Consider the following 27041-nt stretch of genomic DNA (forward strand, 5'->3'; position numbering starts at 1 on the left):
AGAAATCACTGTTTTGTACCATGTGACCAAACACGGAAGTGGCGGAGCGAGCAGCGTTTCTCTCCGGCGGTAGCTTCGTGTCTGTTGTCGACTCTGAGGAGTTTTGCAGGCGCCAGAGACAAAGACTCGGAGCCTTGAGACGAGTGAAGTAAAAGGTGAAGATGACTCAGGCTGAGAAGGAGCAGGACAACGGGAAGGAGAAAGAGAAGGAGCGAGAGAAGGAGAAGGAGAAGGAGCAGCAGCGCGGCGTGAAAAGACCCATCGCTCCTCCAGTCATCTCGGAGCCCCTGCAGGAGGTAACTCCACTGTTTACACTCATGTCTCATATTCATGTTTGTTACATATAGAGCAATTTATCTCTTTACATGGCTATAATTCTCTTTATAGCTTTCACGTGCACAGGCTTCACTTCCTCTACAGCGAAGTGTCCGTTACTGAGACTCATTGTTTACTTTACATTTACTTCAGTTGATTATTTTCCCTATTGGTTTATAATATTATTGTTTATTGTTCTTTGTTTATATTTTATACTGAGCTCAATGTCAAAAGTTTACCCAAAACCCATCTCAAGCTGCAATAGGCCCAACGTTGATTTGGTCAGATGCTTTGATACCTCATGCTCAGCACTGTTTTTTGTCAGCCATTGGTTTATATGATCAATGAGGAAAATTATTATTATGAATAATAATTTAGATAAACTTTGTTTTTACAGCACTGTTCAAAACACAGTTACAAGGTGCTTTACAAGTTAAAATTGAAGGCAAACATTAATATAGCTAAAATAGCCCAAAATTTAAGAATTGTTTCTCACAATAAACTATTTAACAGGAAACAATCTAAAAGCAGTTTGAAGATCACACAGCACAGATGAAGAAACTATCTTATTGTTTTCAAAAACAGATTGATTTAAAAAGAAAAACTGCCTTGATCAGCTCTTTTAATGTCCGAAGCTTTGATAAAATAATTTCCCTCAACGTTTGAGAGCAATGTCGAGTTTCATGGACAGAAAATTAGTATTGCACAGTTAAGTGAAGTTATACCATTGTCATGTTCTGGTATGGCTAGGCTTATTCTGATCATTTTAAAATGTTCCTCTTTTACAGCAAATACAAAGCAACTTTATAGTTGTCATCCACCCTGGTTCAAGGACACTCCGTATTGGCCGAGCAACAGACAATCTTCCAGTGATGGTCCCACATGTGATAGCACGCAGGCACAAGCAAAGTGGACAGCCCCGATATGAAGACGCCTGGCTGCTGCGAGATGGTCTCAATGTACGTCACTCCTGACCAGATACGACAACGATAAAGTCTTTCAGTCTGTGCTTTACTCCACTGTTCAAATGAACTTCATATGTGTGTCGTTTTTCATTTTTCCACCAGAAACCAGAGAGTAAAGAGCAGAGGCAGAACGGACTTAAAATGGTCGAGCAGGCCATCTGGTCAAAGAAGATGTCAAATGGAGTGCGGAGGACTCCGGTGTCTGCTGAACAGGTGTGTGCATTATGAAGGAGACAAACAGGAAGAGAAAGGTTTTGTGCAAAAATATTTACACCAGCAAAGTTTTTCCAGTCCATCTTATGGGAGAGAGCGGAGGAGACAAATTACAGAAATGTAAATCTCTATTGCTGCAGTGAATAGTCGGGGGTTGGTTTGCTGATTTTAAGGAAATATATTAGTGCAGTGTTCACATGAGCAGATAATGTGGTATATGTGGCTGTTGTAAGAATGAGCAGAGGTATATGCTTTTATCTGCAGAAATTTACCGATCAATCTATTTCTTGTGTGTGTGTGTGTGTGTGTGTGTGTGTGTGTGTGTGTGTGTGTGTGTGTGTGTGTGTGTGTGTGTGTGTGTGTGTGTGTGTGTGTGTGTGTGTGTGTGTGTGTGTGTGTGTGTGTGTGTGTGTGTGTGTGTGGTGTGTGTGTGTGCAGGCCAAAGCGTATAATTGTCAGATCCGTCCGGCGGTACTCGACAGCAGCACCAGAGTGAAGTGGACCAACACAGCCCACCATCCTCCTCATCTGGTGGGAGAGGAGGTCGGTGCTTGTCTCGAAATGAGTTTATTATTCTTTACGTTGAACTGGAACAAGAGTCTTGGTTTTGATTTTTTTTTTCATCCTGCTTTTTCTCTCTTTCCCTCTCCACCTTTCCGTCCTGGCTTCGTGCAGGCTCTCAATGCGAATCCATCCGATTGTTACAACATCCACTGGCCTGTAGTCAGAGGTCAGCTCAATGTGCACCCTGGTCCTGGAGGCTCACTGACTGCCGTCCTGTCTGACCTCGAGACGATCTGGAGTCATGTCATTCAGAAGAGTCTTGAGATCCCCCTCAAAGATTTAAAGGTAGGGGAAACTCCTTGTATCTCTCTTTCCTCCAGGGGCACAGTTGAAAGCTTTGCAACACATTGAAAGACGAATAGAACAGTAGAATAAATGATGAAAGAAGACATATAGATATAGGAAGGCTTATCATAATTTGAATATGTAACAAGATCAGTGTAATCATGTTAAAGTTCCCCTAATTTTTACTCTATATCTTATTATCTCAAAATCAATGCTGAGCTTTTTTTATTGGTTGTTAGTATTACAGATGCATCCTATTGGTCCCTGACATCTACAACAGGCAGCACATCAAGGAAGTTGTCAACATGCTGCTGCTTAATATGGGCTTCTCAGGTATTACACACACACACACACACACACACACACACACACACACACACACAATACATGTATGGTACATACACTTATTGTAAATCGCTTTGGATAAAAGCGTCAGCTAAATGAAATGTAATGTAATGTATATTGCATTCAATGTCTTTTTTATGTGTGTGTGTTTGCTTGTGAATAGCAATCATTGTGCACCAGGAGTCGGTCTGTGCTACATTCGGCAGTGGGTTAAGCAGTGCTTGTGTCGTGGATGTAGGAGACCAGAAGACCAGTCTCTGTTGTGTAGAGGACGGAGTGTCTCACCGGAACTCCAGGTCGGACTGAGAGCTGCTTTTTAAAATATTTTTAGACTATTTTTTATTATTCTCCATCTCCATGAAATCACACATTTTTCCAGGTTTTCATTAGAAAGAAAGGGGATGCCTTTAATTAATGTAATCAGGAACAGTGACATACATTCATTAAATAATGATTAGTGTTGATGTCTTGCTTTAGGTGTGACTTTTTGCATCTCTCTGTTGAACTCCACAGGTTGGGTTTAGCGTATGGTGGCTCAGACGTGACCCGTACTTTCTTCTGGCTCCTGCAGAGGGCGGGGTTTCCCTACAGGGACTGCCAGCTGGGCAGCAGACTGGACACTCAGCTACTGCAACACCTAAAAGAGACGTTCTGCCATCTAAACCAAGTGTGTGTTTTTGTCTGGGAAGTGGGATCTGTTTATCTTTGTTTAGTCTGAGGAGACAATTTTGCAGTTGTCTTCTGCTTTCTTTTAACAGGACATTTCAGGACTACAAGATCATGAATTCCAGACACGTTTCCCAGAAGCCCCTACTCTACTCTACCAGGTTCGACTAGGAGATGAGAAATTACAGGTATAGACATTCATGAAAAACAAAGCTGATGTGAGATAAGTGCTGCAATGCTGTGTACATTACCTTGTGTACTGGAATTACGCTGTGTGTGTGTGTGTGTGTGTGTGTGTGTGTGTGTGTGTGTTAGGCACCCATGGGACTTTTCTACCCAACCACATTTGGCATCGTAGGTCAAAAGATGTCATCACTCCAGTACCGTTCCCCAGGCGACTCGGAGGACCCTCATGATGAACACTACCTGCTGGCCACACAGAGCAAACAGGACCAGGTGGCACACACATTTCACACTTTGAATTCAAACCGATTTCTTTAGATACATGCTCCCCGGTTTCTCCGCCTTCCTTTCTTACTCCTCCATTGTTTTTTCCATCAGTCCTCCAAATCGGCTGCAGACCGGAAGGCTATCTCCAGACCTGGTGGTGCTTTGGATGGTGAGATGAGCAATCAAGGAGGGATCGGAGAGCTCTCTGACTTGCCCAGGGGCTGCGGGAGTGGCGGCAGTGGAGTAGGGATGCAAGGGGAGATGGAGCTTGGGCCTACCCAGGGGGAGTGCCTGATGGGGGCGGGAGACGTAGATGAGCCCCTGTCTGCTCACCTCTCCAGGAAGACTGCGATCATGAACCAGTTTGAGAGCAAAGCACTGGGCCTGGATAAAGCCATCCTGCATAGCATCGACTGCTGTGGTAAGCGTGGATGAATGGTGAAGGGAGGAAAGGACTAAGTGGTAGACTAATACGATAAAAATATATAATCATCTCTCACTTGTTGTCAATTTTTTTCATTTACATTAAAGTAAAATAATAGAGGAGGATAGATGTCCCTCAGAGCTCAGGACATCCTGTTCTAAGTCAACTTGTCTTTTTTTTTTTACAGCTTCAGACGAAACCAAGCGAAAGATGTACAGCTCCATCCTGGTAGTGGGAGGTGGGCTCATGTTTCACGGAGCTCAGGAATTTCTGCTGCACCGCATCATCAACAAGATGCCGCCCTCGTTCAGAAGGCTGGTCGACAATGTGGAAGTTATCACTCGACCAAAGGTAACCTGGAATTCAGTGTACAGTCTAAGATATAGATCCGCAATCCTGGCAGAGTAGCATGGTGCTCAGTATTAATATTACCATATATAATAGAAGATGTGAATTAACGAGTGCTACACACAATACTGTACATCCTGGAGAGAGAGGTAGAATAATGCCGTACACTGCCTCTTCTAATGTCATGCTTTGTAGGACACGGACCCTCGTCTGATATCGTGGAAGGGGGGAGCAGTGCTGGCGTGTTTGGACACCACCCAGGAGATGTGGATCCACCAGAGGGAGTGGCAGCGCTTTGGTGTGCGAATGCTCCGAGAAAGAGCTGCCTTCGTCTGGTGAAACGGAACCAAACTCAGAAGCTCCTTAAAGACACGAAGCGACACATCAAGACTTTTGTCACAAAATGTTACAATTCTCAATCAGATGATAAAACTCTTGATCAGACCACAGGTGTTTTGCCAGAAGCTTAAGTTAAAATCAATGTAACAGCCCTGTGAATAATGGGGAATTGTTATTTTTCTGATCCCACCAGAACAATTATTTTTAGTTGTGGTTGTCACGTTTGCAGCTTCTTGCTCTAAAACCCCAGAGGTTGCGATTTTCTTGAATGCTTGAACAGCCTTTAATATGAGATTGTGCTCACTTTTTACAATTCTGTAAATATTACTGTGATTCTCCCATGTTTATGGAAACGTAGAGCTGTGTTAATAAACTCATACTTGGTTACACTGTAGTTGTCAAACAACTCTACCTTTCTTTGAATTATGCACATATAGAATTTTAACAGGGCGGCACAGTGGTGCAAGTTCAAATCCCAGCCTGGCCGCAGTCTTTCTTTGTGGCGTTTGCATGTTGTCCCTGTGTCCGTGTGGGTTTTCTGCAGGTACTCTGGTTTCCTCACTCAGTCCAAACACATGCAGATTTGGGTTGGGTTAATTTGAGTGTAAATGGTTGTTTGTCTCTGTGATACTCTGGTCGACCTGTCCAGGGTGTATCCTGCCTGTCAGCTGGGATGGGCTCCAGCTTGAAGATGCAGGGGGAGTGATATAGATAATGGCATTTAAACACATCGTTGTCTCTGATACAACCCGAAGCTCTCTTCAAAAACCCTCACAACAACTCAGTGCTTCGAGGTCTAACATGCATTATGTGACTGTTGCAGTTGAGTTAAAAGAATGAAAAATACATTTAGTTGCTCTGCCATTATCCACTTTATTTCAGTCACCAAATCACCCACTTAGATTTAATATTGTATAAAATCCTCATATTACTAACAATCAAATATATAGTCAAACGTTTGCCATCTCATGTCAGTGTTGTCCAGCTCTACATTGAAGCTAGCTCATTATCAAGTTTGTCAATAATGGAATAAGACCAACTCAGTAGTAGCATCTTATAACTACACATTTTTTATTTAAACAGAGGGTTACAAAACACAGACAAACTAACTTAACGATTCACAGGAGGGATTACCATAACTGAGATTTCAGTGATACTCATTTCTGGGATACTAAAGGGGAAGGGTAGATGCAGGTAAAAATGGGAGGAGGGAGGTGACTAGCTGCTGTATCAGCCATTCTGGCCCCTACAAGTAGGAATTCCCAGAAAGGTGTCATGAAACTGCCTGTGGCAGTGGCAGCTGATGAAGAGGGGCGTCAGCACCGTAACGTTGCCATCTTCCTTAAGGTTCTCAGCAAACGAACAGGCCAAGCCCCACGCCTACACTGGATGTGTAGGCATTTACCTAGAGAGAGGCAATGATATATATAGATCATGTCGAAATATATGTTGATCAATTAAGAAACAACTAATGTTTAAACACTCTTAACAAGCTTTTCAGCTTATTACTAGACTAAACCTGTAATCTCATTTAAGCCCTTTCAGACATGCACTCTAGAAAATGTCCGGAAAATTGGATGATGACATTTTCCCTATGTCTTTCACATATGATGAACACAGAAGGAGATGTTAACAAACAACCAGAAAACTTAGCATAGAGGTGCCACCTGGGTTGAGTTTTTCTCTCCAAAAGCTCTCAAATCTAATTGTCTTTCCAAGTTGACATCTTTTTCTTCTACATGCATGTATGTGGCTATATATATATATATGCTTTTTTCCCCTAGTGTTGAGTCCATTGTATGTTAGAAACAACATCAACATGCCCAATCCCTAAATGTAACCAGACATTGCCCTGCTGTATTCTCAGATGGGCTCACACTTTCTAGAAATTTACAAGGATGCTAACAGGACAAGTTCTGGAAAATGTCTGGAGCAACTGACTGCGTTCTCACGTTCAGGAAAATGGCTGAAATTCAATGTAAAGGAATTTAAAGGAAGCTTTACTGAATCAGGCTCCAGCAATAGAAGTTAGGAGCTCTGTATCCCAGGAGGACCTTTTATTACAGAAAAACTATTCCTCACCTTCCTCATCCTCCTCCACCCATTGGTGGAGCACTGGGACCTGTACCATGGTTTATTCTTCCCATCTTCCTTCTGCCTCCAGGGGGACCAGGGGGACTGCAAAATCAAGCAACACAGAAAGGAGAGAACCTTAAAATTCTTCAAATGTGATAAATCCTTTATTACCGTTTTTGTCATTATCTTGCCTATATCAGAGCTATGACACTGGAGTACAAGGGGATAGATAACATGAATGAGAAAATCTGCACTCACTATGCAGTTAAGAGTCATCTGCAGTAGTGGGTACAAGCACAAGATGATAGCTTAACTTTGGAGCTTTCAGGTCAGGACTCTTCATTGATTATAAACTGTTTAAATATGGTTGTGACCAGTGGATTTCATATACGTGCTTCATAACTCACAACATGCAGAAATTTGCTAACATTTTTTTTACACATCACCCAAAAACATTTCTACTTTCAGGTAAACATGAATCTTATTCCAAAGACAAACATGCCAGCACATAGACCTAGCTCCCACCATTGGATTATGTTACCTCCATTGTTCAGGACAGAGGGGCATGTCCTCTTTACCATGTGTGTGCCAATAGAGGAATAACTGTGCCACAGGAACCTACCCTCTGCCATCACTGAATTGTGACGAACCAGTAGTTCCATTCTTTGTCATGTCCGGGTGAACCAATGTCCTAAAACTGGTAGAGATCAAAGAAGGTGATCAGACTGGTGGCAACAGAGGGTCATAACAATTATATTCAGTTCTTTGGTTTATGACAAGCACTACATTAAGTTGGTGAATGATAAACATTAAACCTGCTAAACATCCGCATGCCATTTAACTCAAAGCACAGCTGTGACTAGCAGAGCTTAGAATGTGACTACATAGTCAGTCTTGTAAATCTCTCATTATTCCACAGTATCAACACTGTTATGTTGAGTTAGAGCATCAGAAAAAACGTTATCAACACATTAAGTAGCAAAATTACAAATCCTCAATGAACCTCATGAAGTGCATTATATTTCTTTACAAATTTCACATCATCACTTGATTGGACATCCTCACAGTCAAGAGGAAACAGTCGTCTTGTGTTTTATTTCCAAAGCACTAATAACTTTATCACCTTAGATATCCCTTCGCTCACACTAATGTTGGCAGAACTGGGTTCAGGTTTTAAGACATTTTTAAAGGAACGAGTAATTGTCCTTGTTATGTTTCTTTTATTGATGAACTCTTTGTTTATTTGCTGGTTGGGAATGTCTCTTGTCCTCGGGTCTCTCTTGAAAAAGAGACGGAAATCTTCATGAGACTGCTGAATTAAACAAATCAGGAGCACTTATTGTATTGTATGTATGCTTGTTGCGGTCCAACACTTGATTCACGTGGAGATCACATTGGTTTAAACATCCCTGTTTGGCTCGTTTAGTTTAGAGTTTGTGTGACTGACTTACAACAGGCTGATGAAATCTACTGCTCCCCAGAAGAGGTCGACCAGTAAAGAGAGTCCCCATGGTGACTGGGACCTGCTGTCCAGGACCTGGCCTGAGAGAGGGAGAGTTTGTTATTATGTGAAACCAAGCACACGACCCTCCTCAGTTTACACATCAACCTATTGTACTCTCTAGCTAGCTTCCAATAGACACAGGCTACCAGCTAATCTGGGCTCAAAAGTGAGACAGACAGCACAACATACATTAAGTTAACACAACTTAACGTTCAACACAGCACAGCGAAAAAACTCAAGCACCTGACAGTAAAGGCAACTCCAGAGGAAACACTATGAACATCCTCTGATAGAAAACTACGCAGATCCAGCTCGGCTAAGCTAGCTAACGAGCTACTTTACTAAATAACATCGCTCTGTTGCCATCACTTCCTGTCGGAGTCGGTTGTTTTCACAGAAACTGATCGAACATTTATGAGAAAAATACAAACTAGTAGTTAGGAGAGAAAGCAGTTGAAAACAGGAGAAGCCTCTCACCGTTGGACACGTACACCATCTTGTAAAGAGTATCAACACGGTTTTCACGGTTGTGTTTACCATTGCCGTTCTACTTCCGGGTCCATCACCGCGGCGTCATCGCTTCAGGCGCATGCGCAGGAGATATGGGAAGACGTAATGAATCCTTATCCTGCATTTCTTTATCCATAAATGTAAATTCAAAGATATTATTTTCTTTAAAGACCTTGAATGATATTTACATTTAATATTTCCAAATCTGATAACAAAAAGGTTATTAAAACCCAAAACATTATGCAATTTGTCCTTTACTCTCCCTGTATACTACGTTTTGTTTCATGCTGATTAAGAACTGAGAAAAGAAATGTGGGGGAAACCAAAACAAATTTGCCAAAGAGTCTGTAATTAATGTATTATCTAATAAAACTAAGACATCCCCCACATTTATTTCATTATTTTGAATACACGCAACTCAAATTGTTTTCTATCTTGTAATAATTTATATACACTAGCATTTTGTTTGCTACAGAGCCAGAAGTTGAAGTTCATTGAAGTTCTTAAACCATCATCAGAAATACAACTTTTCATCACTGTGTTGGGATAGAGTCATTTTGTCTGTGATTCAAAGTTTGAAAATGGTCTGTTCATGTTTGTTTACACCCTCCATGTCTTTTGTGTTTGTTTTTTTATGTGCCTTTTACCAAATAGAATTTTCCTGTATCTTGTTGATAATTTGCAACAAGAATTTGATCAAGTGCCTTTCTGAAAAAGATCTAAAACTTATAAAATGTTATGTTTCCATGTAAATAAAATAAAACTCTTTTTGGAGGGGCTCTTTTTGTGAATGTAAATCAACGAAATAACCAGTGTCTGCCTGTGGAATTACAGGATTTAATCTGAATTTGTTTGTTCTCTAAAGCTAATGTCCGATTTTTCCTCTTCACATTTGCAGTATGTTGTCCAACATCAGAGTTTAAAGGTTAACACTGCATCAAATGATAACATGAAGTCAGCTTAGAATCATGTTGAAAACTAAAGAATGTTAAAAGTTAAATTTGTTCAGTTTGATATCTTTTATTTCAGACTGTCAATTGTTGTATGGTCTACGGTTGTAAAATAATCAGATCATTTAAGTCAGATCAGTTTCACTCGAGTCATTTTGTGTCATGAATGGATTCATATAGAGACAACTAACTAACATTATTACGCTAGGGTCAGGCACATCCTCACTGGTTGTAAAATAAGTATCGCCTAAGGTAGGTATACGTTGATACACAACCAGATAATGCCTTGCAGCAACACTAGAAACTAAGTGAACTGCTACCAATGCCTTGCCTTCCAAAACATCGAATGCAGTTTAAAGGACAACATTTATCCGCGAGAGGGAACAGGGAAAGAGAGGGCCTCCTCCACTGGCCAGTAGTGGTCAGTTGGAGCAAGTCCGAGACTGGGAGATGCTGGTGGATGTGGGCCAGCGACTTACAGTCCCATCACATATTGTCACTACCACCCTAAGACCTGACCTGATAATCTGGTCTAATACCCTGTGCATCATCTACTTTTTAGAATTGACAGTACCCTAGGTGGATAATGTTGATGAAGCGAATGAGAGGAAAAGGCTGTGGTATGCAGACCTTGCATTTGAGGCACAGCAATGTGGCTGGAAAGCAATAGCTTGCCCTGTGGAGGTTGGCTGCACCATTAGGTTGCACAAAGATCTGGAGATCCATCGACAAGCCCTGCGCCGGACCATAAAAGAAACATCACACACTGCAGAACGCTGCAGCCAATGGCTCTGGATCAGGAGGAAAGATCCCAACTGGGCCCCAATATGCTAGGGACATGCACCCAGGTCTGATCAACCTGTGGTGGCCTGCCTTAAAAGAGGATGTCTTGTGATTAAAAGGCCTAAACACCTGATGACGCTAAGGTACACAACTGAAGATATGTCCCTAACATCCGCTGGTGGTCACTAACATCCGCTAACATCAACTGGCAATAGGCATTAATTGCTGCAGTCGAACGTACAAGGAATATTCTCCATCTTGTCCTATGTTCTAAAATGGTACAGAGTTTAGTTTAAAAAGGCTAAAGAGATAATGATGTCTGATCTACTGAGCAGCCACATGGCTTTCATAGTACTGCCATAATACCCAGCAGCCAGTCAGATTTACCTTTATCCTCAGCGTACCCTCAAGTTCGGCCTGTATCGTTGATCAGAAGGTCAAAACACTTGATGACTCTAAGGTGCACAACTGAAGTTATGTCCCTAACATCCGCTGGTGGCCCCTAACACCTGCTAACATCTAATGTTTTTTTTGTGGTAATTTGTGCAGAAGACCTTCAGACGTACAAGGGATATTCTACATCTTATCCTATATATTAAATCATATAAACTCTTGTTGCTTTTTACATAAGTGAGATATAAAAAATATGTTGCAGTTGTAATATTTCCATCTTCCTGCAGAAATTTAACTCCAAAATTGAATTAGTTGAGATCTCAAATTTCCTTCAAAATGAAGACAAACACAATCAAGTAACACTGTATCGATTTACGGTGATAGTCAGCAGCAACTGTGTCTTATTCTGAAAATATCTGACAGTTAGATGCTTACTATCGCTATTTGATTACCAACCATAATGAGGTCACTCTACTCTGCCTTATACAGCTTGTTGGAGCTAAGTTCAGGTGAAGGTGCTGATGGCTGATGAATTAAAGGAAGAAACTAAACTTGCACCTGTGAAACAGTGAATTTTCAGCTTGTAAAACAGCAAAACTTTAGTCTCAGAGGAATAAATCCTGATAACAAATTATTCGATTTTGAATCTTTTAATAATTGTTTTAAATATGGGAGGGAACCGGAGCACCTGGAGAAAAGCCACAACAAGACTTAAGTCTGAGTGGAATAAATACTGAGAGCAAATAATTCCATTTTATACATTTTATTCATTTTTATAAATGTGGGGATAACAGGAGCACCGGAGAAAACATATTTAAATTTGAAAGTGAAGCTATCGGAATAACATCATCCACTTTTATCTCCGGAAGAAGGAAGAGAACCTTGCTCTGAAAGAGGAGAAGACGCCAGGCTTTTTGCACAGGCGTCTTTTCAAAGAGGAGCTAATTGATATCTCAAGTTCTGGATCTCTTAAAAGAAAGGAAACCAATAGCATCTCTGGACAAGGCCACTTCTTACACAACTCCTTGAAAATGACCTCGTCAAGGATTGTGTTGGGGTTGAAAGTTGAGTCAATGTCTTTGACCTCGGCCCATATTCTCTCCAGCAGATGATGATTTGTGTCTGTTATGTCGACATCAGTCCGGGTCACCTTTGCCTTATTATAGCTTCGTGTGATGAGCTGGTCCAAGAGAACACTGACATACATTTTACATCTGTCTGCTGCCAGCATCTTTGCAATCTTCTCCCTGGAGTTGCTGTCTGATGATGCTGAGTTTTCTTTGCTGACCTCTGATGATGTTGACTGCTTCGATCTTTTCTCCTCAATGCTGCTGACCACTGCTGGTGTTGACTGCTTCGATCTTTTATTCCCACTGCTGCTGACCACTGATGATGATGACTGCTTCGATGTTTTCTCCTCAATGCTGTTGAACTCTAATGATGTTGACTGCTTAGATCTTTTCTTCCCTCCGCTGCTGACCTCTGATGATGACGTCTGCTTCGTTCCTTTCTCCTCAATTCCTTTGAACACTACTGGTGTTGACCGCTTCGATCTTTTATTCCCACTGCTGCTGACCTCTGATGATGAAGTCTGCTTCGATCCTTTCTCCTCAATTGTGTTGAACACTGCTGGTGTTGACTTCTTCGGTCTTTCATTCCCTCCGCTGCTGACCTCTGATGATGTTGACTGCTTCGATGTTTTCTCCTCAATGCTGCTGACCTCTGATGATGATGACTGCTTGTTTGTTTCCAGTGAGTCGATGGCCATAAAAGCCTCTGACACCCTTTTTGTGTGGCAGTTAACTTGGTTGTTCAGCCACCAGCTTATCAAGGACAGAAAACAAAACACCCTGGTCTGAATGTCTGCATATATGCCCCTGTGTGCATCAGGAACAGCCACCTTTTTCACTGGACCTGAACTAATGTCTGAATTCCTTCCAGGTACGATGTGAGCATAGATGAGATCTGAAAGCTGTTTTGTGAATACAAGAACCTTTTCAGATGGAAGCTTTTTCAGTGTTTGGAATGCAGAACTTTCATTTCCACCTCCCGGCTTCTCCTTCTCCAGAAGCACAGCGTCAACACTAGCCATCAATGACTGTATCGTCAGCCTCCTATTGACTTTGGTCTCCTCCTTGAATTTTTTCGCGACCCCTGTCAGTATTTGAAGCGTCCCTGCTGTGGCAAAAGTCTTTATGAAAAGACTATTGATCGTCCTCATTCCTTTACTGATTGAGAGGTTTGGCTGTGGAGATTCCTTATTGCTTTCCTTATTGATTGACTCAATAATTTCATCTAAAGCCATATCAATCTCTGGAGAAAACGATGAATGGAGAAAGAGGCTGTCATTGAACTCATTAAAGAAGTCTGTGATGTCAGTCAAACTATTGTTGATTGTTTCCTGGACAAGCATCTTCCCACTGTCCATACTGCTTGTTGTTGAACCTCCCTCTGAGGAACTACCTGACTTGGAGCTGACTCCTGAAGAGTGGGAGCTTGAAGAGGTCCTACACATCCGAATGGGATCATCTGAAGCGTCCTGTTCCTCTGAGGAAATTGCCCGACTTCGCCTGCGCGATTGACACTCGAGCAAGAGTTCGATTTTTGCATCTGCCTTTAACGTCTCGCAGGCATAACAGATCATTTTCTGGACTTTAGCGGGGTTAATGAGGCGGGTTGGTATAGGCTTCTCAGAGCTCACACAGGTGGAGCTTGCAGACAAGGTGGAGTTGACAGTCTTCGTCACCTCCTCTACAACCAAGTCTGTGAGCTTATCCAAACTCTTAGACTTTGTTGTGCCTGGTGAAAGACTGTCGTTGAGAGTGTCGCCCAGAATGGACCGAACTTCTTCCTCAGACAAGGGTGCATGGGGACATTGCTTTGCAATGGCATTTGAAACGGTCGTCATTAACTTCAGCAGAAGATCTGCCAACATAAATGTTGTAGCTTCATCCAGTTTGCATGACTTCAACAGCTCCCACTGCTCTGCAGTAATCTTCGTAAAAAAGGACTCGAAGTACGGGCGGACAGTCTCTACCTCTATATCCATTTGTTTCACTCTCCCAGTGATCTCCATCGCGACTGTTGTTTGTTTCAATGTGTGTTACGAATTGTTATTTTCGCTGTTCAAGATGTGTTTTCCAAATTCTCGTGAAAAATCCCTTATCTTCTTTGTTCTACCAATTCGCTGGTTAGTGCAGACTGATTCTTCACTTCTTATTTTTCTGAGATAAAGAGCATCTTAGAAAGGGGATTGAAGCAAAGGAGTTTAAAGGAATTGAAGCAAAGGGGGTTAAAGGAATTGAAGCAAAGGAGGTTTAAGAAATTCAAACAAAGGGGGTTAAAGGACTATGATGTGACTAATAGATCAAAGGAAACCATACACTGTTTTGCCTGCTGCCGTCTGGCTGACATAAGACTTTTAAACTCCTCCAATCTGCAATAACTCCACTAAACCAGCACCTTAGCATATTTGCACTATTGCACACAATTGCACTATTGTTTTTTTTTCTTTAGGTGTATATATATATTTAGATATATATATATTTTATTTTCTATTTGAAATTTTTGATATTCTATTTTATATTATTTTATTCAATATTTTTTTGCTTGTAATATTTGGAGCATTGCTATAAGAGAGCCTGTGACCCAAGCATTTCATTGCCAGCGACTGCTTAATGTAATTGTTGTGCATTTGACAATAAACTCTTGAATCTTGAATCCACTTGGATCGACCTTGTATTGCAGTACCTCTAGGAACGGTGCACCAACTCAGTAGATGGCGGTAATCAGTCCAAAATACTCTGTTTAATCTATGACAATACCATGACACAAAGAAGTTTTTTTACAGTTATCTTCTGGGATCACATGATCAAAGTCCCTTTCCCAACATATTTTAAGGCCCTCCAACTTTGGAAATGTATATAAATATAATCATAGAGTTTTGATGCTCCCTTATTTTTGTGCTCCATCTTAGGTGAGAGATCTTCAATTCCAGTTGTACCTTGAAAATGTGTTTATTTGAAATACAGCAATGCCTAATTTAATAACCAATGCCTAGGTACACTGAGTGGAACTAATGCAGTCCCATACAAAATGCCATATATTATATAAATATTGTACATTTCATGAAGGTAGGACATGTTTTAGGGCTGTTGGTGTTGGATTGTATTAGTTTTAGCTTGGTGTACCTAATAAACTGCTTCACTTAGTTCCTTATGCAATACGTTACCCTTCATGTCCATTGTATAATACTTTGTGCATTGTCAGGGATTTGTTCTGCAGTTGAAAAACAAATGACTTAAGATAAATTGTGAATAAAATTCACATATTTTTCATTTGGAGAAGTGATGAATGTCACTGTCTGATCTGTGTCAGCACCAAAGTTGGGATCTGCGATTTTGTTTTATGGTTTGTATTAAGCATATATTTAACAAAGCACTTTGTCAACTCCAAATACAAATGACTTCTGAGTCCTGTTTTCTATTGCTTTTTTCAAAATGTCAGTTTTTACTATGTATGACTGATCTGTGGAGAAAGGCATTTTCTTCTTCATCATTCCTGTGTATGCTGAGTGAATATTATAGAAGTGACACTAAATCTGATTCTGATTGTGTTGCAAGTTGATTTAGCGCAGCATCACACAAGCCAAGAAGTTAAAACCGGAACAATACGAGCTCTTCACAGAAATATCAGTAGTGGCATATGTACCAACCAGTAACTAACTAAAAGCTGAAGAGCAGGTTCACACTGAACACATGGGGAACATTATGCTGCCTGTACATTCTACACACTAAACCTTTAAGGTTTCTACATTCTATTGGCCAGGTATTCAGTATCCTAAGCATCCACATTTAGATTTAAAGATGGAAAAATAATTACATTACCAGAGTTTAAATTGATAAAAAATAAGAGTCGGGTTCACAACTGCTGAGACAACCTATTTGAGAAAATAGGTTTAAGAATAGAGAGGATGACTGTGGTTTTTCCGAGCATGGGAAGTCTGAGTTTAAATCAGTTATAGCAACTCAAAACTAAACTGCAATGTGCCGGATTGGGGAGCGTATGAATGTTGTTTAACTGAAGTGAATATCAGGGACTGAACTAATCTCCAAGTCTCAGTGTCTCCGACTACACCCTGATCTGGACTCAGCTCCACCAAGAGAATAACCACAGCCAGCAGTGGTGCAGCCTGATGACCAGTCGGGCACTCAGCTGCTACCGCTGCAGAGGGCGCAGGCAGCAGCTCCAGCCGTCCCTAACCTCTATCCAGACTCCGACCTTGTTGCAGCGGAGGATGTGGACAGGCTTCCAGCATACACCACTCCATATGTGGCAGCCCATATTCCACGGCAAAATGGAAAAAGGACAATTCATGGCCTAAATGCAACCTCGCAAGCACCGAGGGGGCGCTAGTCAGTTATTTTGCCAAGCCCATTCCTTAAAACCATCTGAATGTCTGCAGGGGGGGGGCTGTTGTTACACAAATGTAGTTTGAGGGAGGTTGAACCTCCAACACCGAAGTTATAGTAATTTCGTGTGTCACGGCGAGTTGATGAACTTTGACGCCACGCCACTATTATGGCGTTTGATGAAAAGTCACAGTAATGTTATGCCTACATTATCAATGTCTTGAGACCCGTTTGATACAGTTTGACATGGCTGCGAGCAGTGGGTGAGGAGGAATACCTCCAAGTGTAAGACGTTCCAAAAACAAGACATTTCCTGTTGCCACCAGGGGGCGCTGTGATTTTAAGTCATGATTTCTGTGTAGATGTCATCAGGCCAGGACTCTTGTCTTACATGTCTAGTTTGGACTCGATTGGACCATGTATGTCCAAGATACAGAACCTCGTGTTTTGATGGCGTGTAATCAAACTTTGACGCCATGCCACGGTCACACCGTGTGACGAAAAATCGATCTTTGAGGTAGTTTTCATCTCCATCTTGTTGTGATGACACCCATCTCCATATGAAGTTGATCTGATGAAAGCCCTGGGACAAGTACATCAAAGTAAAAATGTGGAAAATGGCCAATATGGCCACTAAAGTCCAAATGGCGGGCTTCCTGTTGCTTTTTTCCAATTGCACCTCTGACCTTTTTTGTTTGTCTGGTCATGATACACCTGGGCTACGATTTTTGTGAAGATCGGTGAAAGCTAACTGAGGGGCTTTTCCTTAGATGGCGCTGTTGAGCCATTTTTCCACGGCCATTTCAAATTACTCCAGAATACAATTACTTTTTGGGGTTTTGATTCCCTGCAAACTTTGGTAACAATTTGAGCATGTCTAGGCTCTGAAAAAGCCCCAAAAGGGAAATACAAATCCTTCGAAATACAATAGGGCCTCCCACCGGAGGTGCTCGGGCCCTAATAACCAGATGTAGCAAAAAACAACAGTCATCTCAGCAAAGCATTGCTCAATAGGAACAAACCTTGAATTTTGCTATTCATTATATTGAGTGTTTTTGCATTAAACAGTAAACTTTCAAATAATCACATTCATTTCGTATGATTTTTTTCTACGATACCTGAAATAATAGCTCGACAACTTCACACATTAGTATTAAAAAGACAGCATCCCTCATCAAGTCAATCAATCAAAGTTTATTTGCATTGCTCAAATTCACAAATGTGATTTCTCTCTGTGGGGTTTACAAATCTTTCTTAAAGGACAAACATATTCACATAATACACCACTCACAACACAAATTTGGCTGTAAACAGCAGGGATATTTTCAACTATTAAGACTATTTCTCAATAATCCATATTAAAGTTATGTTTCCTTGTAAACCAGGAAAAATGAAAACTCCTACAAAAAGCCTTACTATTGCACTATGATGCATTCATGCAAAAATAAATAATAAAATCTGCATTATTATAATCCACGTTATTAAACAGCCATGAGCCTATTTGATAGTGGGTGACATTAAGGAATGCAGGCATTGTGTGGTTTTCCCTTAACACGATCATGCTACATATTGTATCCTCTTTACTGACTTTTCTGTGTTGTACTCTTCGACACCAGCCTGGGGTTCAGATATTCAGATATTGTTCCCTGTCCTTCCTTTGTTTGCATTTCAGGTCTTGTCCTATCTTCACTAGGTTTCAGTGTGTCACAACCTTTGTCGAGTTCAGGTTTAGTGTTGTTTCCATCTGGATCTTGTGCGTCAGTCTCTGGCCTCCGATTGGCTGCTCCTCTAAAAATACCAGCTTTGTGAAGCTCGCGCCTTATAGTTTTCACCGAGACGGCGTGAGAGAGGTGTGTGTTCAGCTCTGAAGTTATGTTTGAGGCTGTATATTCAGGGTGTTCCTCGACTATCCTGAGAAGCGTTTGTCTGTCCTTTTCTGTGAGCTTTGACTTGCGCCCGCTGTTCTTCTTTGCCGATGTTGTTCGTCCATGTTTGACGTACACTGTCATGACTCTGGAGACCGTTCCCCGCGCCACATTGAACAGCTGTGCAGTTTTTGTGACAGATGCGCCGGAGAGTCTTGCAGCAACTATTTGGCACCTTTCAAACTCTGTTAAGTCACTCATGTTGCTTGGAACACTCCTGTGAAAGTGTTGAGTGTCTTTCATGGAGGCCACAGGCGAAGTCAAAGGCCAGACAGGCTGCAGGCTCTGCAGCTGCTGCTTGAATTCCTCAAAGTCCTCTGTCATGTGATGGTTCCACTATTTTGTACAATTAGATCCAGAGAGATCCAGGGTGGAGGAGGATCCATAGATCATGAGGTGGACGGGGTCATCACTGATCCATAAAAAGATGAAAATGGGATAATAAGATATAGCAAATAATAACAAAAATAGCAATGGTTTATACAGTATATAATAATACTAACAATAGTAATTAATATTAACAACAAAATTGTAGTTTCAAGTATCAACCTATAAACTGTCTATGGTATCAACTCATTCAACAACCAGCATGTGGAAGCTAACACTACCTGGGAGGGGGTGGATATAATAAACAACCTAACACTACATTATATAGTAATGAACTAATAGTAACTAAAGCACAAAGCTTTTTAGCACACACTCATTAAGAAGCTAATTAACGACAGGGATGAGATTGATGTGCTCACCTCGATAGCAGCTTGGTTTTCGATGCTGTTATTTAAGCTAGTCAGGCTACAAGCTAATAGATTAGCTACCGTCGGCAACAAGTGTGTTAACATGTTAAAGCTACTTACAGAAACATTAAACTCACATGTTGTGTGACGATCAGAACAGAGGATCAGTGTGTCTGTCCTGCTGATGTTTATCACCGACCTAAGTTTGTTTCTACAGGATGAATAACAACGGACACATCCGGTCTGACACCTTCAGAATAAAAGTTTTGTCTCATCTGCTCATGACTCTTTGATTTATTTTGCATATGAAACTACCTGAGCAGGAAACTATGCATTAAACTTATGTGAACTTTGCTTTTGAAGGATAGACAATAACTAAAAAAAAAAAAAAATCACTCATAGATATAAAAATTAAAATGGGGCTGCAAGTAATGATATTTTACTTATCAATTAATCACCAACCTGAGACTAAAGTGGCATTTGCTTGGCCCCAGGCTCTATTGTGAGGAACCTTGTTTTGTTTGACCAGGACATGTCAATTGACCTACACATAAAACAAGTCTCTACGGACAGCCGTCTAGATGGGATCATTATAAGTCTTTATTATCAGGATGTCTCAGTAAGTCTGTGCAACTGGGACCTTGGTTTCTCTATAATTTACTTAGGTTTCGACCTTATGTCAAGTGCTGTAAGATAATGTGTTTTGTGATTTGGTGCTTTACAAATAAAATCGAATTGAATTAAACTGCTCTGCAACTACCTATGCCCATGATTATGACACTGAAGGTCAAAGGTCAAAATATGGATAAAGTATTTCTCAGGGGGTTAAAATGTGCATACAACTAGTGGTCAGAACAGGGATCCAACATAGACAGACTGGCAAAGACTGCAATTATGGATTATGTATTACTGATTAATCTAACCGAGGGAGACAAAGGAAAAATTAGGAAACTATTCTTCAACTCTGAACGGTATCCTTGTGACAATCAAAAGTCACCATTCTTTATATGCTGTCACTTCTAATGGTCATGACAAAAACTGCATCCTCAGGTCAGTTAGTAGGAATAGGAAAAGGACAGACGACGTAGGCAGAAAGGAGAACAAGTTTGATCTATTATTGAAATTATTGCACATTATTAATACATCATCACAGACACATGATTTTGAATTAACAAAGCAGGTTGACATTATCATCAGGTTTCTGCTCTTTATAGTTTTGTTATTTTCCATATTTCCTGTCTCATCAATGAGTTGGACAAAAAAACTTGATAGCTGCACTCATACACAGATAAATGCCACTGGATTTACGTTACTGATGAGGGGAAACTCGAGGAAAGCCTTGAAATGTACAAAAGCTGACAGAACAGGCTCATATTCAAGCCTTACAATACAAATACAAAAATATTTATGTATAACGTAAGCAAAATTGTGGGTTAAATCAAGGCATTTTGTGGCTTAATGCAAACATCAACCAGTCTAAATGTACCCAAAAGTCTGAAACACAGCCACATTATTCCTTGTCTTTGGTCTGGGATTCAGGTTTCTCACTCTCATCCTCAGGGTTTTGTGAGTCCATCTTGGAGTCAGACGTCAGTTTTCCGATGGCAGCTGCTTCATCGACTCCAGCTTTTGTCCGCCTTATCGTTTTCCTCTTGGGCTTGCGCTTGCTGTTCTTCTTTGCTGATGCAGTATGTCCGTGCATATTGTAGACACTCATGACTTTGAGGACTGTTCTTCCCGACACATCACAGAGCTGTGCAGTTTCTCTCACAGACAGACCTGCCACCTGGGCACCAACAATTTGGCCCCTGACAAAGTCTGTTAGCTCACTCATGCTGTCGGTGGAGGTGTTGACTGTCCCCTCTGATGCTGGCAGACAAAGCCCAACGGCCAATCAACTGAGCAGTGGCCTCTGTAGATCTGATTCAGTAGATCTGATTGACTTCAAAGTGGAACAAGTTTTTCTCTGTGCTGTTTCCCTTGTTCTGTCTGCCGATGTGCAGAGTTCAGCGGAGATCCACATTCACTGTTGGTCTGTGAAAGAGACATACATCTGAAACAGCAACACTGTTTTGTATGTGAGGGTCTGCATTAGTGAATGCAGTATCAGGACTTCTATAACCTCATCAAAATCTACATAGATAGATCATATTACTGCAATTTGACCTTTTCTTCACTGGCTTCCAGTAAATTGTAGAATTGATTTTAAGAGTTTATTTCTGACTTTAAAGGTTCCGTTCTAGACTTGAACCTAAGTACATTTGACTTTTGACACCATATATGCCCACTCTCCCTGAGGAGATCCATCTAACAAACTCCGTATCCTCTTTTTCTTTTAACAAATATTTGAATCAGTTTATAAAGTTTTTTGTTTATCTTGTTTATCTTTGCTCATCTTACTTTTAAATAGTTTCTTATTGTTTGCTTTTAACCTCTCTCCTATAGTTGGCCTTCAGTTTTTCATATTTAACTTGTAAAGCACCTTGTAACTGGTTTAAAGGTGCTATATACGTAACGTTTATTCACATTTTATATATTATTTTAGTGAGGTTAATTAACCATTTAACAAGGAGCAACAGGGGCTAGAAAACAAACAATACAAACAGTTTATAGTGCAGTGCTACCACACAGCATCTTTTCTGAGGCTGTAACGTGAGTCGATGTTAGCCACCTAGCAGGCTGTTAGATTAGCTTAGAAACACATGTACTCAGAGGAAGGTGTCACAATGTCAATGCTACGTTATAAAGGGATGAGACACACACGCTCTGGTAGTAATGGTGTAGTGATGTACTTACTACACGTGAGCAGAGGAGCCATCACTGCTGTCACCACCGAGCTTTGGTTTTCATCAGAGTGAATGCAACCTGAGCGTCTTCTTCTTCTTCTTCTGTCAGGTTTTACGGCAACTTGCATCCACAGCGACGCAATACTGCCCCCTGTCTGTCCAGCCCAATCTCTCTTAAAACATCTGAATAACTCTTTCCTCCCTTGCTGACACTCTCCACGCTCTAATATACTTTTAATAGTGTTCAGCATTGGTCCTGTTTTCCATCGTTGTTCCATCAGTTATTTCCTTTCTCTTCTTCTTTTCCTTTCCTCCATGATGTGAGGATGTTGTTGGCATTGGTCGCAGATACCCGTTCGATGTTTTCCTGTCATATGAAGTGTACTGTTGAGGTTACTATGCTCAATTCTCAGCCTGCTTAATACTACTTGTTCTCTCCATCTTGTTCCGCTACTTCTTGACATATTCACTCTATTCTGGATTCAATATAAATGTCTTGGCCTGTACATTGTGTTTATACCTCATGTCTATATAATCATAATATTCACTGGTCACATCTTATTTCTGTGATTAATAATGAGCAGTTTAAAATCTACACATGCATTCTCTAATATCCAAAAGGGTCTGACAGGCCACATCCCAGTTTCACAAAACTCTCCATCATACACATCTTTAGCTATTTGATCTCCCGTCCTGCCAAAACTTCCATTTTGCACCTTGTCCCTCTCTCAACATGTCTGCAACATTCTTTTTGTAGGATGTCTGTCTCTGTGCCCCCGTATAGAGATATTAAACTAGGACACCTGCTGGACAGATGACGTATATGATGCAGTTTGTTTCATCACATGTTTCCAGTATATTGATGCACCAGAGGTGAGGCTGCCTACAGGGGAACCTGGACCCTGTTGGAATTGTGTGAATATCACAAACATAAATGTAAACAAACACTTATTGTTTGGAGACACACAACATTTTCAGATATCTATTGTATCTGCCTGGTTTTATTTATATATGAATGGAGAGGTGGTGTATGGTCTTCCACAATATGCATCATTAGCTCCTGTAGCTTCTGCTGCTCCTCCACACAGCACCTCGAGGCCTCAGTAACTCAGCCTGACTGGTTCATGATCTTTGGCTGTGGTCAACAACTCGTAGACCATCACAAAACCAGACTCACGATCAGATCACTTTCACCTTGTATTTTGTTTCTTCCAGCTGTTCTTTGATTGCTGACGTCTGTGATTTGTCTGCAAAGATCACAGTTTTTTGGTTGTTTGTAAAACTCTTCTTTCCTCACAGTGTCTCACACACAGGGCTAATTCATGCTCCGAGTCTGTATTTTTTGTTTTCCAACAGAAAGAGAAAGTGTGACATTCAGCTGGATTGAGATCAGCCTTATATTAAGAAGCTTCCCAACGCCTTCATGTTCTTCATGAAGGAGCAGGGGCCAAAGGTTGTGGCCGAGCTGACTAAGAGGGACAGTGCGACTGTCATCGTGATCCTTGGTCAGAGGGTGAGTCTCTTTGCTCATTTTGTTTATGGCTCTCTGTCACACAAACTTCATCACAGTTGAAAAGTTGAATTACACTAAACAAAAAACAAAACAAACAGAAATATAAGGTTGATCTCTGTCACCTGTCACAGATTATTGAGCTGGTCAGCATCCAACCCCAGCAGCCACCCTCAGCTTCTCCTCTCCAGCCTGCCCCCTGCAGCCTACTTCTATAAATCCCACGTGAATGTACTTCTTATCTGTGTGTCTGCCAAACTAAAATGTAACATCATTGTATCGGTATCTCTACATTTTTAAATTCACAACAGTTTCCAACATTTACAACCAAACGCTGGACAGAACTAACATTAAAATGGAAACTTCAAGATAAAATGTTAAATGACCTGTAATATAATCATGCAACGTGACAACGTTATATTACATGACTAAATGTGATCAGTCAGCTTGTATTGAACAGCACATAATGCTAATCCTGCCCTGGACAAAGATGGCAGTACCTGCTCTTGTTCTCTTATCTTCATCACCTTCTCTCTTTCTTTTTTCTCTGTCTCCTTATCTCATTCTGTATCTCTTCCCTTTTTAGTCTTCATCTTTTATTGTTGCACCTCATTTTGACTGCTAAAGTCCCATTAGCTTATGACTCCATTCTGAAATACATCACGTCATTTACTTGATTAACTGAATATGTCAATCTCAATGATTAGAGACACCAATTGGGAATCCTACAGTATGTTGGAGGAAAGCTAACAAGAAGTCAAACACTAGGACCCAGGTAAAGGGGCGGAGTCTATAAAAGGCGGCAGGAAGTTCACCTGGGCCTTACTTCCTGCTTTGAGTGAGAGCACCTGAGGCTTTTGTTTGCCATTTGTTTGGCCATTTTTTCTATTTAAGAACACGACTTAAATAATAAAACAGTAGAACATGACATGTATATTTAGCTCATGGTATTAAACAAAAATAAAATTTAGAATGTGTTTTGTTAGATTATTCATTTTTGGTGAGGGACCAAGACTTGGAGTGGCTGCTCAGGCCTTTCAGCCAGATAACAAGGTAAATGCTCAATCCTAAACAAATGCTTTTAAATAGATTTCTGCTCCCTTTAATTTAATATTAACATGACGATTTTATAAATGTAGATTCCAGTCACCTGCATGTCTCCAAATGGGAAAAGGACTGTGTTCCAGTTCCAATCTGGATTTTGATACAGCAGTCCCTTGTTCCACTTTATTCTGGGTCTTATACATTGGGTATCATCAGGGTCACAAGTATGTAAAAATGTTAATAATACATAGTTACTGACTTTTTCTCACCCTGTTTCTACAAGTTCCATGATTTCTTCTAACTTCATTCGTCTTGTTTGCACTGTACAGCCATCAGATGGCAGCAGAGCCCACAGAGTAATATAAGAACCTCTGAGAACAGTTAGTGGTCTGGCTCCATTACCTTCTCATTAACAAACTAACAGTGATAATATACTATTCCCTATTTTGACAGGGACCCTCCTGACCCCGTAAAGCCCCTTAAGGTCGCACACCGCCCTTTGGGAAAGACTAATGAATGAAAAAGAAACAGCTCTACCACTGGGAATCTGTGAGTTTTTTGAAGCAGCTTGCAACCACACTGGTGTTCGTCTGCCTCTGCTGCTGATGGCCACGACCCCAGACTGAAGGTGAGAGGTCACAGGCTCAGACAAAACAGGGCTGTACTTCTGAGGGTTGACCCAGGCCGGGGGGTCAAAGGTACCACACAACAGTCAGGCAAAGAGAACAGTGATCACACATAGACCCAGAAGGAGCAAAAGATCTGAAAGGGAGTATTTTAATCAAGTTTATCTTCTTCATTAAATTGTGTATTTATATGCATTTGATACAGAATCATTCAACTGACACGAAAGCAAATGAAATTGTGGCCGGCAGCTGGATAAACAACTTTCTCCCCTTCATTATCTCCTCTTCTCTCCAATGTCTGTTCTTCTTCCCTCCACAGCCCTTTCCTGTTTTTCTTTCTGAATCTGTATCGACCTTCATTTACCCCAAATAATCAAGAATTTATTCTTCTGACACGCCCATAAACACATACATGTAACACGTAATGGATTTCAGCCGGCGTGCAGTTGTCAGCTTAATGTCGACTCATGTCAGAGAAGCTCCACAGGGAAACACTCAGCACTTGCTGAGTGTTGGAATGTGTTCTGCCAATTTGTTTCCAACACTATCTTTTTACTTGGGTCACATTTGATTTGCAAATTCCAATGCTTTGTTTTAAAGTATGTCCAATTCCAATGTGTGTGGTACAATTTAAAAAAAAAAAAAAAAAAAATAATATGCAATACTCATTTTACAATGATTTATTTACAAAACTCTTTGTGCACTTTGTTGGAAGAATCCACCAGATACTGGTTGATTTACATTGTCTGATACAACTCTCATTACTATTACTCTTCACATTATTATCCCAGGATGCCATGTAGCTGTCCTCAGCATAAACTGTATGTAAAGATGGAAAGTGTCTCGATTGCCACCTGGTGGCTGGCTGCAGTACAGGTAACGAATCCTGCCTCCATGTTAGTGGATGGGACGTGGACAAAATTAAAAAGAGTAAATACTGTTGAAATACAATTTTTTTCTGAAAGGTTTGTCAATAGAGGTAGTTTTTATCTCACTAATGTGTCTAAAGTGTTGATGTTTCAGCTAAATTAGGTGTAAGTTATGTAATGCTATAAAAACAGGGTGAAACGTTGAAACTTCGTGATTGACCACTGAGACCGTCTTGTGATTGTTCGAGTGCATTTCCCGGAAGGACCTCGAATAGCAGCTCCATCCCCCAATCACTGCTGTGCTGACTCTGACTCCAAATGCGCAAGATGGAGGTAATTGTACCCAGGATATTTGGGCTTCATTGCTGGATAGATGGAGGAAGTGTGGATGGGTCGTCCATCTTTAAATACAGTCTATGGTCCTAAGGGATGGGGGCTGTCATGTCAGGGTATTTCAAGACAAGAAAACGTGAGTGTTGTGCTGTCCAGTGGCTGATTTCAAATTTTTTAGTCAACTGAAATGAAGCCTCCTTCAAGTCACACAGTAATACTTTTGACAGTTGCATGCTGGTTGTATGAGAACGTGCCAGTTTTAACTCTCATTAAGATGACGTCACTACAATGCTAGTGAACCTTTCGTTTTTGCACTGTACGTGTTATTGCCTAATCGTTCTGATGTGTTTTTGAGACATACACACACTCCAATGCTTCTGAAATCTTTCTCCTCTGCTCACGTACTGTGTCAGTCACAAACCAAACTTTCTGGAAATGATTGCAGGAGATTGTTGTTACGTGAGGAAGAGAGGAGACAAAATGCAAATGTGACCTGCTTTGTTCAGCACACCCAGTTTGCTCTCTGATCTCGCATATGTGTGGAGGTTTGTGGCTGAGACACTTTGGCATTCTGCTCATTGTGGTCTGTGTGTGTGCCTTTGCAAATTATACTCTGAATTCTGAAAATTCCAGCAGAAGGAGAGTCAGATTGTTAGTGTTTCACAGAGGTCGA

General features: G+C 40.9%; 2 protein-coding genes and 2 long non-coding RNA genes across 4 annotated transcripts; 1 reads left to right on the plus strand and 3 right to left on the minus strand.

Moving 5' to 3' along the window:
- Positions 1-5: 5 nt before the first annotated feature.
- Positions 6-5308, plus strand: actr8 (actin related protein 8). The gene is made up of 13 exons (XM_035159818.2): positions 6-296; positions 1104-1274; positions 1383-1493; positions 1932-2036; positions 2169-2342; positions 2582-2675; positions 2851-2983; positions 3201-3354; positions 3446-3541; positions 3669-3809; positions 3915-4224; positions 4415-4578; positions 4771-5308. Exons 1-13 carry the CDS (start codon positions 162-164, stop codon positions 4912-4914), a joined length of 1932 nt encoding a protein of 643 aa, XP_035015709.1. The 5' UTR covers positions 6-161; the 3' UTR covers positions 4915-5308.
- Positions 5309-6992: 1684 nt separating this feature from the next.
- On the minus strand, positions 6993-9042 carry selenok (selenoprotein K). The gene is made up of 4 exons (XM_035159819.2): positions 8972-9042; positions 8442-8532; positions 7613-7687; positions 6993-7092 (listed from the first exon to the last, which is right to left on the minus strand). Exons 1-4 carry the CDS (start codon positions 8988-8990, stop codon positions 6993-6995), a joined length of 285 nt encoding a protein of 94 aa, XP_035015710.2. The 5' UTR covers positions 8991-9042.
- An 8673-nt stretch (positions 9043-17715) lies between these two features.
- Positions 17716-19486, minus strand: LOC118111075. Its single transcript, XR_004697045.2, has 2 exons — positions 19213-19486; positions 17716-18878 (listed from the first exon to the last, which is right to left on the minus strand). It is a non-coding gene; the product is annotated as an uncharacterized LOC118111075 (long non-coding RNA).
- An 808-nt stretch (positions 19487-20294) lies between these two features.
- On the minus strand, positions 20295-22101 carry LOC118111097. The gene is made up of 2 exons (XR_004697050.1): positions 21997-22101; positions 20295-21234 (listed from the first exon to the last, which is right to left on the minus strand). It is a non-coding gene; the product is annotated as an uncharacterized LOC118111097 (long non-coding RNA).
- Between the last annotated feature and the right edge of the window lie 4940 nt (positions 22102-27041).

This window comes from Hippoglossus stenolepis, chromosome 6 (genome assembly GCF_022539355.2).
Source record: "Hippoglossus stenolepis isolate QCI-W04-F060 chromosome 6, HSTE1.2, whole genome shotgun sequence".
Lineage (NCBI taxonomy): Eukaryota > Metazoa > Chordata > Actinopteri > Pleuronectiformes > Pleuronectidae > Hippoglossus > Hippoglossus stenolepis.

Bases quoted from the DNA above. Each gene is read 5' to 3' on its own strand.
- actr8 (XM_035159818.2), top strand. From the start codon at position 162: ATGACTCAGGCTGAGAAGGAGCAGGACAACGGGAAGGAGAAAGAGAAG. The intron at 2,037-2,168 runs GTCGGTGCTTGT...GGCTTCGTGCAG, and splicing joins CTCATCTGGTGGGAGAGGAG to GCTCTCAATGCGAATCCATC. The intron at 3,810-3,914 runs GTGGCACACACA...TTTTTCCATCAG, and splicing joins CACAGAGCAAACAGGACCAG to TCCTCCAAATCGGCTGCAGA.